The 16,554-nt window shown below is 40.5% G+C and overlaps 1 protein-coding gene across 35 annotated transcripts in view; it reads left to right on the forward strand.

Annotated features, from left to right (window-relative positions):
• ARPP21 (cAMP regulated phosphoprotein 21) overlaps positions 1-14,578 on the forward strand; it is a 142,461-nt gene extending 127,883 nt beyond the window's left edge. For 30 of the 35 annotated variants that reach the window (XM_032104472.1, XM_032104700.1, XM_032104705.1 and 27 more), the window contains 2 exons: positions 12,447-12,598; positions 13,755-14,578. In XM_032104472.1, coding sequence (XP_031960363.1) covers positions 12,447-12,598; positions 13,755-14,012 — 410 coding nt within the window. In that variant the 3' untranslated portion in view covers positions 14,013-14,578. Of the gene's footprint in view, positions 1-12,446; positions 12,599-13,754 lie in introns of those variants that run through there. The other 5 variants (XM_032104477.1, XM_032104497.1, XM_032104467.1 and 2 more) reach the window with 2 other exon arrangements.
• Positions 14,579-16,554: the final 1,976 nt, after the last annotated feature.

Below are 16,554 nucleotides of genomic sequence, written 5' to 3' on the forward strand. Positions count from 1 at the left end.
TTACAGCTGATGTTGTGTTCATGAAAACTCTTCCTGAGGCTGAGACACAAAACAAAGCCCAGCTTGTGAAGGTGAATAAGCAGGGTTTGGTTGTGATAGCAGTCATTTACCCCAATCTCCCCACAGTAAAATGAAACACAGTTTCATTTTACTGCACTGTATCACCAGAACCAGATCCTGTCTTCTCCCAATAGAAAGGATGTGAGCAGAGCAGGAGCCTGTACCTGGAGTTGTATGGAAAAAACCAGCCTGGCAGAAGCAGTGAGAGCCCAGGGATCATCCACATCCACAACTGTGCTCGGAACAGCAGTCCCTGCTCAGAATAGGGGTCTGAGTACTCAGCACACATATTTTGGCATACTTTCCAGAAAAGTATTCTGCACTTTTCTCTGTGCAAATGATTTCCCTTGGGTGCTTATTTTCATACCTCCAGCTGTCTTGTCTATTCAGGAATGCATCATCTTCACTTATAGGGACTGCAGCTATTCCTTGAAGTTTGCACAGTATCTGGCATATAGGTTCACTTTGAGCTTGTGCTTGTAGGTATTTCATCAGTATCAAGAGCTTATGCCAAGACAACAAGCTGATATCAAGAGCAAAGTTACAGATAGATCAATACACAGGGGCTCAACAATTTGTTTGCTCATACCTGCCATTATTTATTAGGGGTCAATCCAGAAAATCAGACCAGAAGAAATGAATCCGATGAAATTCAGTGAATCTGTGTTTTGCAGCTTGCATGGAAAATTTGATCCTGTTAGTTTTGTATTTGTACTTCTTTTGAGTCACACTGAAATTTGTTTTTGTGGTTAGCTGTCCCATTGCTCAGTTCCTTAGGGATTTACTAACAAAATCAATAGATATTGCATATAATAGTTATGCTATGGCCATGAACTGTTTTATATAAAACAATGCAAACATAGACACAGGTATGTATAGGGAATATTGCAGCTGCTGTTCCTCTGATGAGCACATTATATGCCAAAGGAGTCTTACTGTCAACACTAATGGGTTCTTACATCTGTGTTTTAGTTGTACATTAGCTATTCAAAAACCTCCTAAAGAGGAATTGCAGCAGACATCACCAATGTAACAGTCTGTGGCTACAGCAAAGGCTGCTACCAGATCTGGATCTGTTTTGGTCTTTAAGCAGTAAATCTCCCTTCAGAGCATCTAGTTTCTCCAGAATTATCTATTGGCCTGCCAGTGGGTCTGTGTTGGCTCTCCTTAACATTGTCGGGATTGGTGGGCAGGGGCTGAGAGCAGGATTATTCCTGGATGTTCCTTAGCACTATTTTGGACCTCCCTGTTTTTGTGAGAACTGTGCACAAGCTTGCAATACATGTCTTCAGTGGCTTAGCTCTGTTGGGATGAGAAGGCTTCACCCCTTTCAGAATAATGTTTCCCAGGTCCTGTAGTACCCTCCCTGCAGGCACCTCAGCTGGCTTTGGGCATCAGCAACGCTCCAGTGTACACCCTTGCTCATGGTATTGCCCAAAAGGACATGCTGTCTGAAGCTCATTTCTCCAAAGCTGTTGGGCCTGTTCATGTGGCTCCATGGATTAACTTATTTCAAAAGCACAAAATACTTTCCTTCTCTCTCTTTATTTCACCTGTGTCATTTGCTGGCTGGGTGGCTTTTTTTTTCTTTTTTCTTCTTGGTCTCCAATAAAATGCAGAAGCCTCAGATTACAAAAACAGCTGCACATGCCTTGGGTTAATTCGTTTAAGTCAGGCTCCAGGGTCTGGGCAAGTGCCAAAATCCTGGATCAGCTGCTTTACCAGAATTAGGCTGCTGTAATGGAGCCCTGCATTATTGTGTTGCAATTATTTTGGATTGCAGCTGGCTGTTCCCTCTATTTTTCTTACTGAAGTGGGATAAAAGGATTTTGTCTTAAAAATAGAATTTTCTTTTCAGAATCTTACAGAAGCTTTGAGTTATATACCATGTCTGTAAGAGGTGCCCCTCCATTTATCTTCAGATTTATATTCCAGGATCAGAGCAATAAATATTTGTCTTAGTTTTTGAAGAGCAGGAAGAGTGCTTAAAGGTCTCAAAACATAAAATAAATGTGTATTGGAAAGGAAATAAAAGAAGTTATTAAAGTGTCATATAATAACATGGTTTTAGGTTCTCAGCAAGGACCAGGGTTTATTTTCAGTATTGTGCCACTTACTAGTAGCAAGTTCTTCTTAAAGCTGTCCCTATAATTTTGAAATCCTTTGTGTAGAGAAGTAAAGGAATGGATCCAGATTTTAAATGGAATAAAAACATTTCCCCAGCCTTGAGTCTCCTGTATTTGTATCCATTCAAGCTCTTTTTGTTGCCTATTTATATACATTTCTTGTCAAATAACAGCTCTCTCTGGTTCTCCGATTGATAGCAAAAAGTAAACTGAATGCAATCATTTATCTTTGAACTGTTCAACTGTGCCCTTCTTCATGTTCTTGTTAATAATGCCAGGTCTCCCAGGAGCACTCTCAGGCAATTTTATCACATAAGCTTTTTGTTTGACCTTACCTGCTGTTCCCCTGGAACATAAGGGGGGCAAAAAAAGCCAAAATGCCAGCCTGCCTTAATTAAAATTTTAGTCTCAGAAGATGTTACAGTAGGTGATTTCATTAGATATATAATGAAAGTATTTAATCATACCTCCTACTTGTCTGGGCCTTTTTACTTGGTAGTGAAGTCACTGAGTTTTAAACCAACTCTGTTCAGGTGTGGAAAAGTAACTGAGGGGTGGATACACATCTTTAAGTGATTCATAAATTCATTTTACCCAGAATTTTGCATGTTTGCCCTCAAGGTGGTTGCTTGGATGATGAAGTAGAAGGCACTAAATAAATGTTCAGCACTCTTTGCAAAAACATTTTTCCCCCGTGGGGTATCGAGCATGCATGTATATGTTTTTTAAAAGATAATGCTATTCCTCATTTCCAGGTTGGAACTTGGCATCATAGAAAAAGGGTAAAAGAATGGGTAGAAGGGTAAAAGGTAATGGATATTTCTTTGACATGTAAGAAGTGCTAAATTTCACCTTGTGATATGTGGTGTTACTTTCCTCGTTTCTCATTGCCATAATCTACATCACCCCAGCAGGAGGCTTTCTATCTCCCAGGTGAACCCATTTGTTCTACGCAGTGACTATTCTCAAGGAAGAGTCTGTGCACAAAGCACTCTATCTTGGCTTTTGTAAAAATGTACCTTATTTTAGTTTCTATAGCAGAGTTTAAAAATACATTTTTGAGGCTCTGATCCTGCACATCTTTTGAACCAGGAGGGTTTGTTTTGCTAGGGAAGTTGTGTTGCTCCCCTAACTTTTTTTTTTCCATTTAGCAGTGGAGAGGTGCCCCCAATTGGCAGCATTGTCTCGAGTAGCACATGAAAACATCCATGCTTCAGATGCTCTGTGCTTTGGGCTTCTTCCAGCCCCAGGGGTTGCAAAGCAAGTAAAACCAGGAGTTCATATAGCTTTTTGAGGAAGAATAAAGCAAGAGGACAAGGAGGGGCAGTTCACCTGGGGTAAGATAGATCCTGTTCTAGCACTCTGGAAGAACTCACCACATGGGCGATTTCAGAACTGTTATCTACACCAAAAAAAAAAAAAACCCAAACCAAATAAGACCAAAAAAAAAATCTAGTGTAGCAGAGTATTTTCATCAGCAGTTTTTACTAAATCCAACAAATAGGTTGCTCTGGAATAATTCAAAATTGCAGGATATTTCCCAATTTTATTTCTTCTTCTTCTGAAGCTGGATGAAGGTGTTTTTACACTACTGCTTTTGTGGGATTTGTAGCTTTGTAAACTGGGGATAGAAAGAGGGGTGGGGAAGACAGGCCACCTTCTGTTATCCAGTATTTTTGTTCTTTCTTTTGTGATAATAAATCTTACTGGCTCATATCTCTGATGCATATACATCTTGTTAGGTTTCTTAATGCAGCTGTATATGGCTGTTTGTCTGTGAGTCTGACAACAAATGTGGCTGTTGGTCTATTACCAGGTTTGCGAAGCATGTATGTGATTTTTGCAGAGCTATGGCCAATTTAGGGACTGGGAGCTATGATTCTGGCAGCAATTATGTTTCAAGACGCAAAGTTCAACATCCTGCAGTTTTATAACCCCAGCTCTGCAGAGAATTATTCAAGTTGCTGTCATTGTAATCACTTTAGGAATACATTTGCTGCGTTATGTTTCCAGTGAATGTAGCTGGAGTGCCATTAGCTAAAAATTGTTTTGATCTCGCACAACTTGAAAGAATTGATGCCATTAGTTTAAAATTTTGAAAACAAAACTAACATAATAACCCATGGTTTCCCCTGCAAGCTGTACTGCTGGAGTGGCATGTGCTTTTACCTGAAATGAAGGAAGCCAAACTGTGAGTCCCTTGTGTTAAAAGGCTTCTCCTGTTTCTTGAGGGTCTGAACTTGCAGAGTGCTGTGGGGGAAATGAGTCTGTGTGCTGTTACGGGTTTTGACACATGCTGTTTGACATGTTACCTCATACCTCTGTACCTTTTCTGTTGCTTCTTAAGACTCCCTTGTTTCAGGCATAGGTATTCTTGTTTGTTTTTTTCCCTTTGTATGTGCATGAAAACTAGGTAAAATAACTGCATGGTCTTGTGTTTTGAGGGGAAAGGGATGGAATTTTAGCATCAGCTATTATGTATTTGTCCTTCTAGCACACATGGTGTCCACTTCACACCCATAAATTATCTGTGATGTCTTTAAGTAGAATATAAAGCTCAAATGTCTTACTAGGTCAAGACATTTTTATGTGTATTGCAGAGAGAAAGCAGACACAGTAGGAATGGATAGATCAACTGCAGCAGATTTGCTTTGCAGCATGCTTTGGATTTTAGATCCAAGCTTAAACTACAAAATTGTTTACAAAGAGGTTTGGATTCCAGCTGCACAAGATGCAGCTTAAATCTTCAGACTCACACAGAAAATAACACCAGGATGGAGACACTAATTAATGTGTCTTCTGTGGGAGTCTTCCAAACTGCAGACACTTTGGGGTGAGGCTAAAATCAAGATTAGCTTAAATTTATAGATTAATTTTACATTCTCCATGGGAGTTTAGTCCATCATTTGCAGTGAAACTTGCCAGATAATGGTCAACTGCATAATGAAAAAAACCCCAAATATTTTCCGCAGGCAATTGGGCACCCAATTCTTACACATAACACCTGGACATGAGAAGCCAGTGAGAACCCAGTGCCTTGGAGAAGCACTCCTCTAGAGAAAGCAGTGCACAGGGATGGTGTTACAATGTCCATCCACATGGGAGGTGAAACACCTGGCGCAGTCCAGTACTTGAACATCTCATGCAAAGTCAGGAGGTTCTGATGGACCTCTAGAACAAGAAGGGCTTTGTTCTGGCTGCCAGAAAACCCTTGCCTCAAACTCCTGCTCTCACTTTTGCTGGGAATGGATCTCATTGTTTGGCTCACACAACTTGGCCAACTGTCCTATGCAAGGTTCTCCAACTAGGCTGGCTTTCCTCCTGTTTTACAGATAATATTTAGGGTGTTTGAGAATCAAAAGGTTCTTTGGGATGCTTAGGAACATGGCTTAGTGGTGGACTTGGCAGTGCTAAGAGCAATGGGTGGACTTGATGAATTTAGAGGTCTTTTCCACCCTGAGCAATTCTGTGATTCCATTCTGTGATTCTAAGACAGTATTTGGTCTTGCTGGATGGCTTGTTTCAGTATTTTTCTTCCTTCCCACTTTGCAAGTACTTTGGGATGGACCAGCTGAGAGCTTTTGGTAAAAAAGGAAGCTGTCAAAAGCTTTACAGAATGTACTGATGTGTCTATGAGTGAATTGTAGTTCTACAATAACATTTTTTCTTCTCTGGTTATAACTTGATCATGGGCATTGTAAATTTACATTATTGTAAAAGCTACATCCATACACTGTAATACTTTGTCTGTAGCTTATTTTAAAAAGTAAAGGAGAACGTAGCCTAGTAAAATTGTGGGGATAGAGACCAACCATATTCTTTAGTCTACAAAGTCTACTGAGCAGTACTCCAGCCAGGGAAAAGTGAACTAAAATAGGCCAGAAATATCCCTTAGAATACCCGCTGTACACAGGTGAGCTCTGCTTGTGGAGTGAACTGGGTGGCATTGCCAGCACGTGATCAAAGAGACTGGGGAGAGGATCCTGTCTCATATGCAAAAAATTAGTGCTTTTCCTTGGGAGACAGGAAAAGTGTTAAGAGCTAACTGGCTAACATTTTCCTAAGTATTTCAAATCTGGAATATGTAATTTAATGGTCTGACTAATACTGGACAATGAGCACATTCTAATCATATCTTTATTACCAGAAGTTCTTATTAACCTGATGAATATCTTCTAGCAAGATGTCCATCCTCATTTTAGAGAATTTAAGTAATACAAATGTCCTTCCACTGTTGGTAAATTGCCTCTTTGTTAATTATAAGGGGTCTGTTGAAACTTTGAATTTTACTTCTAATCTGAAAAGTTCTAGGTTTATCTTCCAGCCATGTAATTTTATTATACCATTTTCTGGTCTGTTCAAGAACTATTGTTGTAGTTTAACCCCAGCCAACAAGTCAGCCCCATGCAGCTGCTTACTCACTCTCCCCAGTGGCACAGAGAAGAGAATCAGAAAATTAAAAATGAGATAACTCACGGGTTGAGGTAAAGACAGTTTAACAGGGAAAGCAAAAGCCACATGTTCAAGCAAAGCAAAACAAAGGATCCATTCACCAATTCCCATGGGCAGGCAGGTGTTCAGCCATCCCCAGGAAAGCAGGGCTCCTTCACACCTAAGAGCCGCTTAGGAAGATAAATGCCCACTCTGAACACTCCCCACTCCTCCTTCCCTCAGCTTTATATGCTGAACATGTTGTCATATGGTCTGGGTTATCCCTTTGTTCAGCTGAAGTCACCTGTCCCAGATGTGTCTCCTCCCAAATTCTTTGTTGACTTCCAGCCTCCTTGCTGGTGGGGTGGTATGGGAAGCAGAAAGTCTGAGTAAGCACTGCTCAGCAGTAACTAAAACATCCCTGAATTAACAGCACTGTTTTCAGCACAAATCCAAAACTTAATCCCATACTAGCTACTAAAAAGGAAATTAATTCTACCCTGGCCAAAACCAGCACAACTATCTATTTGCAGATACCTCTTCATCTTTTGAATAAGTTGAGCAGAGTGAGCTCATTAAGTCTTTCAGAAAGAGGTGCACTTCCTGACTTTGGATCATGTTTTAAGCTTGCTTCTCAGCTCTTATCCGTTTTGGGGAGTCTTCTGCAAATGTAAGCACCTTCTGTGTGCAGAATTTGCTGTTAGAATGTTTTCAAGAAATTCGCAGGCTATTCCTTTGTGTCTGCACCAAGAGTTGGTGCTTGTTCCCCTTGGCTTTTCCATGAGAGCTCAAATTCAATTTCTTTCCAGTGCTCCTGGCAGTTGCAGCAGAGGCTGAGCTGCTCTATACTGGGGGAGGTAGGGGGAAGGAAAGGGAGGGTGGCATGAGGCACCAGAAAGGCACTAGTTGCAGAGCAGGCAGGAGCATGACCAGATCTGTATAGCAGTCCACCCAGCCCAGTTACTTCTGCTTGAGATTTCCCTTTTGACTTTCTTTTGGACTTTGCTTGCCTAAGCCACTGAAGTGTGTTGCCAAGGTACCCAAATTTTAGGTGGCACTACACTGAATAAAGCAGAAAGGGAGCAGGTGAGCTCTCAAATCGTGTTACAGCAAAAGCACTGAGTGTATGTGTTTGCATTGGATGGGCTTGGATGCAAGGACTCTGTTCAAGTGGTAAGGGTACAATAAGATTTGCAGTTCAGGGAGTCTCACCTGCACTTGTCAGACACTCTTTACCCACAGTGCTGATACACATGTTCCGAAGGTGTGCTGCTAACACGTGCTTCAAATCTAAAATGAGCAATGAAACAGTCCCTCCCAACATGGATGTGCCATCCATGAAAGATGCATGCTGAGGCCAGGAGAGCACCAAACATGCTTTAATTGCAGCTCTGGGTGACACTGCTGGCAGAGGTGTGAACCCACTGTGTTTTGTCTTTTGAGCTGTGTAGGCTCATTAGGAAATTGAAACATTTGTGGGTCTTTCATGCAGTCTTCCTCCCCTGGGATGTTTAAGTTAGATGACTTTCAGCATGGCGATGCAGGCTGTAAAGCTTCAGAGAATTACCTTGATGGTATGATGGCCTCTTCCATTTCAGCTGGAATCCAAGGCTCATCTTTTCTCTGAGGCATTCATTGAAATTCTGTGCACGATTTGTTCCTCTGGTTGTTTAACAATGTCTCTCATGTTTGCCCTGAATTAAAAAATCCTTCTTTGTAGCAGAGATAACATAGAGCAGGATGATATAATTGCAGTAAAGAGGCCCTGGAGCTTGCAGTAATAGGATGGTTCATCTGATGTGTATTGCCATTAGAAAATAACCCACGTATGTATGTTCTCAGGGGACAGTAAAGAGTCTTTTAAGGATTGCTCTTTATGTAGTATGAAAGCTAATGAGCAAAAGAGCAAGTGCAAAGAAAACTATTGCTGCATAAGCATGTTGCCACTTCCTGTTCTCGTTTTCTTACACCTGCATAGCTCCAAAGTCCACCTCTGCCCAGTAATGCCTGGTTTTTCATGCACTGCAGTCAGTTTTCAAAACTTTTGAGAATGCAGTATTATTTCCATGTCACTGAAAAGTAAATAGCATGTGAAAAGCATGTCATAGTTGGAGGATTGTGCTGTGTGTGTACAAATTAAGTAATTCTGGATTTTGGTGAAGTGGCAGTCTCTGATAGTCTGTGCCTGAGGGAAAAAAAAAAAAAAAGAGGAGATACAGTTTCACAAACAGTGCTAAAAGGTTGATATTAATCTCAATTCTCCCACCTCCATTCTTTTTCCTGGCCAGAGTGCAGAAACATACAAAGATATCAACACACAGTAAGCACTGGAGGACCTGTTTCAAATATTACATGGAGAATTTGGGCTGCAGTGATAGGAAATTCAGAGCAGCTGGTTTTTGATATTAACAACTTCTTGTCCAAATGGATTGCCACTTAGAGTGCCAATTGTTCTGCTTGTATTTGTGCTGTAACAGAAGCCATTTAGCAGAACAGATATTGGCTTTTTTGTTTTGACACAGCATTTTTTTTCTTGCTTATGGAGCTTGTTGTAGATAAAAAAATTAATGCTCTTTTTAATATGCTGCACCCCCTCTGTACTGTTGGAATATACTTTTGTACCTTGTGATGTTTTTATGTTCAACAGAGTGGATGAACCTGCATCTTTCTTCATGTATTTAGCATAATAAAGGGTCAGGCTTTGCTATCAGGTAAAATGAAGTGCCTTTACTTGAGATGCAGAACCTTGAAGAAGATGCTGTATTTTGACTAAATGCTGTATTGGGTTCTATAGCAAAGTCTGACATCCATAGCTTCATTTAGTTCCAAAGAGTACAGATCATAAAAAAAGAAGTCCATGAATATTAAATAAGGAAGAGATGACAGGCAGACAGCATCTTTGCAAAGATACTCACAGGCCAATAAACTTCTTAAACATCCCTGTTTCTACTCACAAGTCAGGGGAGTCAATATTCAAGAGTACTTCTTTCTGGACCAAAGAAGCGACTTATTTTCCCTTAAAATCTAAGAGGGTTCAGGATACAACCTCTTTGCTCCCATCTAATCAAATTGGAAGTATGTTAGTGTGCACATGAAGTACTTATCTGCTTGTACTGAAGCTTTTCTGTGTGGTCAGAGCATTGCAAAGGGCTTACATAAGGGAGTAGGAAAAAAGTCTTATTCTCATTTTCAGGGATGTACGCAGTACTCTGCAGGTTGGGACGGGGGTGAGGGGTGCACATGTCCTATGAGCAGGAGAAATTGCTAAAGTCCTTGAAGAATGTTAAAATAAGATTGTTAAAATAATAATGCATAGCCTAGTGGACCTCAGCTCTTCAGCCCATCTCCTTTTCATATTTGTGCACCTAAAACCTGGAGTGGTTATGTCATGTACTAAGCAGTGCTTGCTAGTACAGAGGAGATTTTCAGGGCTGGGTGTTTGTGTGTGTATGTCATTGGAACTCGATGGTCTTTAAGGTCCCTTCCAACCAAAGCCATTCTATGACTCTGTGTTTTTGTAATACCCCCAGGAGATCATGCCTATGTGTTCATCATAAGGGTATCTACTTCAACTTTTCCATAATTTTTTGTTTCATTTTGATAGTCATGTCTGCACTGGGTAATAAATCTGTCATATTTGGAGAATATGGAGCACAAAGCTGAGGTGAAGAGAGAGCTGTGTATTCAAACACGCAGCAGACTATTAGCAGTAGTCTGACTAAAGTAATGTTAATGCCATCATATTTACTGGAGATAACAGAAGGGCTGCTTTCTACCTGAACCCAGTGGTGTCTGTCTGTCTCTGCAGAGCACCAGTCTGCTGCCCTGTGCCAGTGCATCACAAGCCAAATCTGTGAGCCCAAATCCAGTGTTCGATTACATTCCCCAAAAGTGTCACTTGATCCCTAGTCTGCCATCCATCTATCATTCTTTACACATCTGGGACTTACTTTAACAACTGCAGGTGACAGGAGATTAATTTCATGGGTCTGCTTCTGCTGTCAGTTGACACCCCTGTACTTAAACTTCAGTCCTGCAAATACCAGAATAGTAATGCTAAATTTTTTATTTCCATCCTTTATCCCCTCCGCCCCCCCCCCCCTCCCCCCATAATTGGTGTACTGGAGCAGAAGAGGACTTGAAATTTTATTATTGCTGTATAAGCCTTCTGCAAACTCAGTTACAGCAGTTCTCATGTTGGTAATTTTTATGACTAAAAAATATGCTGACACAGTGCTTGGGCATAGGAAAAGAGCAAATCTGAATGTATAATAATCTGGTGAGTTTGGGAGATGTTTAATGCTACATCCCAGCCAAGTTAATCACTCAAAGAATTCATTTTTTTTATTTTGCTCAGTTGACTGGAGACATTAATCTCAGAAATGGCATCTTTAATGCCAAATACTTGACCAGAAATCCTAACATTTCCCTGGCATCAGAACAGGTTTTGAAGGAAAGCTATCAATTGACAATAGACCAGCAGAAACAGAGACATTTGTCACTTTATTTTTCTTACATAGTGAAGAAATATCCAGATGATGGTTTTCACTTTGTGAAGTATATTGAACCATGTACTGTATTCATGAATATAAATTGAGCAGACATGACACAAATTTTTCATAGAAAGATGACACAGAGTTGCTCCTTCTGGTAGTTCTTCTTTGTCTGAAATACGGTTATTGTAAGAACATCACCACAGAGTTAATAGTGCACTGCATAACTGCATGTTAAAAATATGAGTGCTAAAGAACACAGAATGTGTTAAGGAGATATTATTCATAGATTTATAATACCTATATCTGGCCACATTGTGCAAGGACAGGATCTTTCTGCATCTTCCTTTCCTACTTTTTCTGCAGAGTCCTTAATTGCTAAATATTAGCATCACCCAGCCAGCCCAGTTCCATCTGTCTAGGCTCATTCCCAGGCGAAACCGTGTTGCTGCCGAGCAGTGCACCATTTGTGCTTGCCTTCCCATCCACAGTGCTGCCTCATTAGCAGCTTGGCTCTCTAGATCATGCAGTCTTTGCCCATTTCTCCACTAGTCCTAGAGAAGCTGTCCGAGCAGAAAACCTGCAATATTGTGGTGACTTTGAACACAAAGTTAGTGACAGGTTAAAACAGAAGAGTAAGCTTCTCATCCTTGTGCAGGTGCTGGTGTGTTAGCAGTGTTCCTACTGAGCAATGAAGAGGGCACAAATTTAATCACTCAAAATTTATGATTTTCCTGCTTTGATAAACGTGAAACTAGTGGGATGGAATGTGACCCTTAATATGCTCTAATTACATAAAAAACCTTGCAAGTGAGAACCAGTCTGTATGGAGATGTTCTTCTTGATTAAATAAAGGCTTCTCTGTTTACATCATGCTAAGGAACTGCATTAGAAGGAAGGTAAGAGGGTGGGGTAAGAAATGTGACCTGAAAGAAACTGTCAGGTTAGACCGCGAAGGCCAAATGCTGATGTCCTTGAAGTCGTTGGGAGTTTTGCCTCTCAGGAAATAGCCAAAGGACAGTAGCACCCTGTGTCTCTTTAGGGCTTTACAGCCCTGTGCTGCAGTCAGACATTCCTCCAGGTGGTCTCTGCCATGGTGTTAAAAAGCATAACGAAAGTGTGCTGCCCCACTCAGGTCAGCCTGCCAGGGCTGCTGCAGGCTCATGGCACTTGTTTATTGCACTGCAGTTTCTGTTTCCAGTAACACTTCTGTAGGAATGAGTAACTTTTTGACTAAGGCGGGGATAAATGATGGGATCATTTGCTGTGCCTTAGAACAGTTGTAATTTTGCCCCTACAAGCAACAGGGTATTTGAAGACGTCTTTCTTCTTCCAGGTTACCAGCCTGTCCTGCCGAACCAGCAGCAGGGGTTCCAGGGTCTCATGGGAATGCAGCAGCCGCCCCAAAGCCAGAACCTGATGAATAATCAACAGGGAAATCAGGTGCAAGGCATGATGGTGCAGTATCCAGCCATGTCGTCTTATCAGGTATTTAGGAACTGTAAGGAAAGACTGCTTTTCTTGGAGAATGCTTAATTGAATTAAGTTTTTGCATCACACAGTGCTCTTATAACTTCATTTGGACAGTGTGTGGCAGGAAACCTTCTGATGAATACGCTCCTAAGTCAGATCGGTTTCTTTGTTTCTTGTTTACATGGTCTTAGTACTCCTGATTTTCATTCTGATTTCGGAATGTTTCAAATGAACTATTTATTACAGGCTGTAGTGAGGGTAAAATGTCACAAAGATCGAAGGAATTAGACTTCTTCCTGTGAAGAAAACTAATTTTAAAAAATATAAGAACATTGTTCATTTCTTCTCTTTTTTGCCAGTGCAGTACTGTTTCCTGTAATGAAGTTGAGGGCTTTGCCTGATCCAGTTAAAAATTACTCATCTGTGGAGACTCCTGCCAAGGATCTCACCATGTCTTCTATAACAAGCTGTAGCCAGATGGATTATTGTTTATTGGGTTCTGGGGAGAGGGAAGGCAGTGGCTTGATTTTTACCAAGTCCGTAAGTTACCCAGACTTATTTCCCCACCTTTATACCTAGTTTCTGTGAGTTATGCCAAGAGCATGTGAGAGGTGGCCTGGGCTTACACTTCCTACTGGTCCCTCTGGAAAGTTAAGAAACTAAGTGACATCTAATTCATTTTAATAGATTGCACTGATTGAGCAGCCATTCCCCTTTTCCCTCAGCTTCTTTGAAAACACTGCACCGACACAGATGGAAATGGGGGAATTGCTTGTGGGTAAAATTTTCCCCTTACATCTTCAGAATTACTATAGTGAAAAAGTGTTTTAAAGGTTAATAATCAAGTTACAGGTTTAGACTTCTCAGATGGCCTAGATATACCAGGGTCAAGTCTTTTGTTTGCACTGATCCCAATAATTCATATTCTAGTAGGTCACGACAGAGACACTTTCTAGGCCTAAAAGCAGAGGGAATTCTCTTTAAAACCTTCTCTAACAAAAAAATCCTCAGAGATGAGAACAATTCTGAGCAGCAAAAAATAGCCCATGTTGGCAGAACATGCAGTATACTCAAATTCAGCTAGAAGGAACATAGGGGTACTGGAACCTACTTTAACTTGTTTAGTAATTGCTATCTTTTTTTCCCTGCATCTTTCCATATTCCTACCTAGGTGCCAATGACCCAGGGTTCTCAAGGATTGCCGCAACAATCATATCAACAACCAATCATGCTACCTAATCAATCAGGTCAAGGAACACTTACAGCCACTGGAATGCCTGTCTACTGTAATGTCATACCTCCTGCCCCACAGAACAACCTCCGGTTGATTGCCCCACACTGCCCCTCCAATAACGTTCCAGTTATTTCTGCCAGCTGCAGGACAAACTGTGCAAGCATCAACAATGCAGGGTGGCAGGTCAAGTACTGACACTGTGGCTTAGATCTATGAGGATAGCGGTGCATTATTTGACAAAAAAATCATGGCCTTCAAATGAAGAGGAACACAACAGAATAATCAGTTGAGGACACAAGTACTGACTATGCTCGAGTGATTTGCTGCTGGAAAAATCTGTAAAAAAAAAAAAAGAAGTAAAATAAATTTTGAAAAAAAAAATGTTTGCTGGTTAATGGTGCATATTTTTGTCATGTCTGCTAGGTATGCCTTTATAGCTTAGCTAGTGACATGAATTCATTGAGGTAAGATTTTTTCCTACCACTGAACACCACTGTGTAGATTGTAATATCCCTGATTCGGATTAGTTTTGTACTTTATGTTGAGTTTGTGAAGCTAAAAGTATTTAAAAATATAATAAAATCACATTGTACCAAAGCTGTAATGGAAATGAAAAAAAAATTGAAAACAAAAAGAGAATTACTGGATGGAAGGAATAATTTATATACACTATAGAGTTTTTTTATGGATATATACTGTATTGTAGTGCTTAATCACAATAAAGCTATTTGACCTCATGAAGGAAGGTCATGTTTCTACCACCTGCTTGGTCTCCTCTCTTTCTGAGTGAGTGAATTTCCTTTTGTTTCTTCATTGTCTTGTTTCCAGTGAAACTAATGGGGAGATGGTGCCTAATAGGCTTGGAGGAGTTTGATGAGAAGGCAACATAGCTGTGTGTCAGCATGCAATACCATAACAGCTAAGACCACTTTGGAATTGTAGCATAGCCACCCAGGAGGTATCCAGTGAATGATACCAGTTCACCTTAAACTGAGTTTGCACTTTTCCAATCCCTAGGGCCAGGAATGTCACAAACACAATTCATCATTGCTGCAAGCCTCTACTAAGTCCCACCTCTTCAAGAGAGCATACAACAATTGTGCATGATTGCTGTCCTATGATATTCCATCCACTGGATGGAAGATAGTTAGTAGTGATGTAGCAACCACAGTACCCAGCAATGCTGCTACAAAGAGATGCTCTACCCAATTATTGGTGCTCCAGCTATAAAGCCATCTTGACTAAAGAAGATGACCCAAGAATCAGGTCTGTCATTTTCAAGTAAGTGGGGATGAGCAATATATTTGGGGGGTTTGGCTTTTAAAACACAGTGGTTTGCCAGAAAGGTTTAGAACTTTTTTCAGTTTTGTGGTGTTTTTTATTATTATGTCTATCTTCACTCAAATTCCCATCTTGTTCTGATAAATGGTTCTTGGTTCATTAATACTGCATGGAGTTTCTCGTGTTGCTTCAATGATGATGGCATTTGAGACAAACGTCTGAGTCATTTTTCACTTAAACTTCGTTTTTGATCAATTTTGAGCATCTTTACAATAGTTAAAAGTTGGGCACTCCAGAATTATGGATACACATTATGAAAAAAACCGAGATCCTTCTTTCTGTGATCCTTCTTTCTGTGATCCTGTCTTTATGTGACATAATCTGATTTTAGGTACCCAAGATTACAGCAGCCTGCATGGCCCATGACCAGTGTCAATCTGAATGTGAAACAGCTTTAATTTTACCTTTAGCATATGTGGCCTTTCCTTTACTTTCCACTTCAGCTGTGGAAACAGGAACTGGAGGGGCTACAATCTGTATTTGAAAGAAACATTTTTCTTTTCTATACAATGAAGAGATATCTTTCACAGTTCAGTCCTTTTTTTACATATGTCTTAAAGTGTGGAATCCAGTCCTGTGGGATCATAAGAAAGCCAAACACTGAATTTTATGTAGTGTAATCACGATTCATTTGCTGAGAGACAGTCAAGAGCATGAGCAGTTAAGTAAACACAATTCACTCTTCAGTTAGAGGTGAAATGCCTTGGGAGAGCCTGCTGATTGATTTTTTTTTTCTTTTTTCAAATCAAGATACTGCATTTGAATTTTGCCTATGACCCTGAGCTCTCATGTCAGATTCCCTGCATTGTATGCCTTATTTCCTTTATGTGTTTCGTATACAACAGAGGTTTCTGTCCTAGCGTGGCTACAATTAGATGTAATTGCTGCTGTGGCATCACTGACAGCTGAATGAATGGGTGTCCTTCTCTGTCAAAGCTCAACAGTTCCAGCAGGAAGGACCTACCTCTAGGTAACCTTGTACAGGATGTGGGAACCCAGAGTGCAGAGAGTATTTCTCTGCCTGTTTTGAAGGGTTCTACCCCCCTGGACAACACTGTTTTTGACCTTCATCCATGGAGAAAATTGCCTACCCTCTGGGAAGAATTAGAAGGTACAATGGTGTGAATTAGGTGATAGAATACTATGTAAGATTGTCACGGTGAAAAATCTAGAGGTTTTGGGTTTATTAATACAGTAAGTAGATAAAAGCAAAAAACATCAAAATGGAGGATCCTTGTAGTTTTCAGGTTTCTTCCTCCTTCTTTGCCTATTCCATTTTCTGCAGTATTGGTAGTAGAGAATGATTGGTTACAAAATGCTGCAGTACAGGGCTACGTGAAAGAATAGTTCATTGGGCATTGGTAGCAAAGTAAAAATATTGTATGCTTTTAGTGAC

The sequence above is a fragment of the Corvus moneduloides genome, chromosome 1, assembly GCF_009650955.1.
Source record: "Corvus moneduloides isolate bCorMon1 chromosome 1, bCorMon1.pri, whole genome shotgun sequence".
NCBI lineage: Eukaryota > Metazoa > Chordata > Aves > Passeriformes > Corvidae > Corvus > Corvus moneduloides.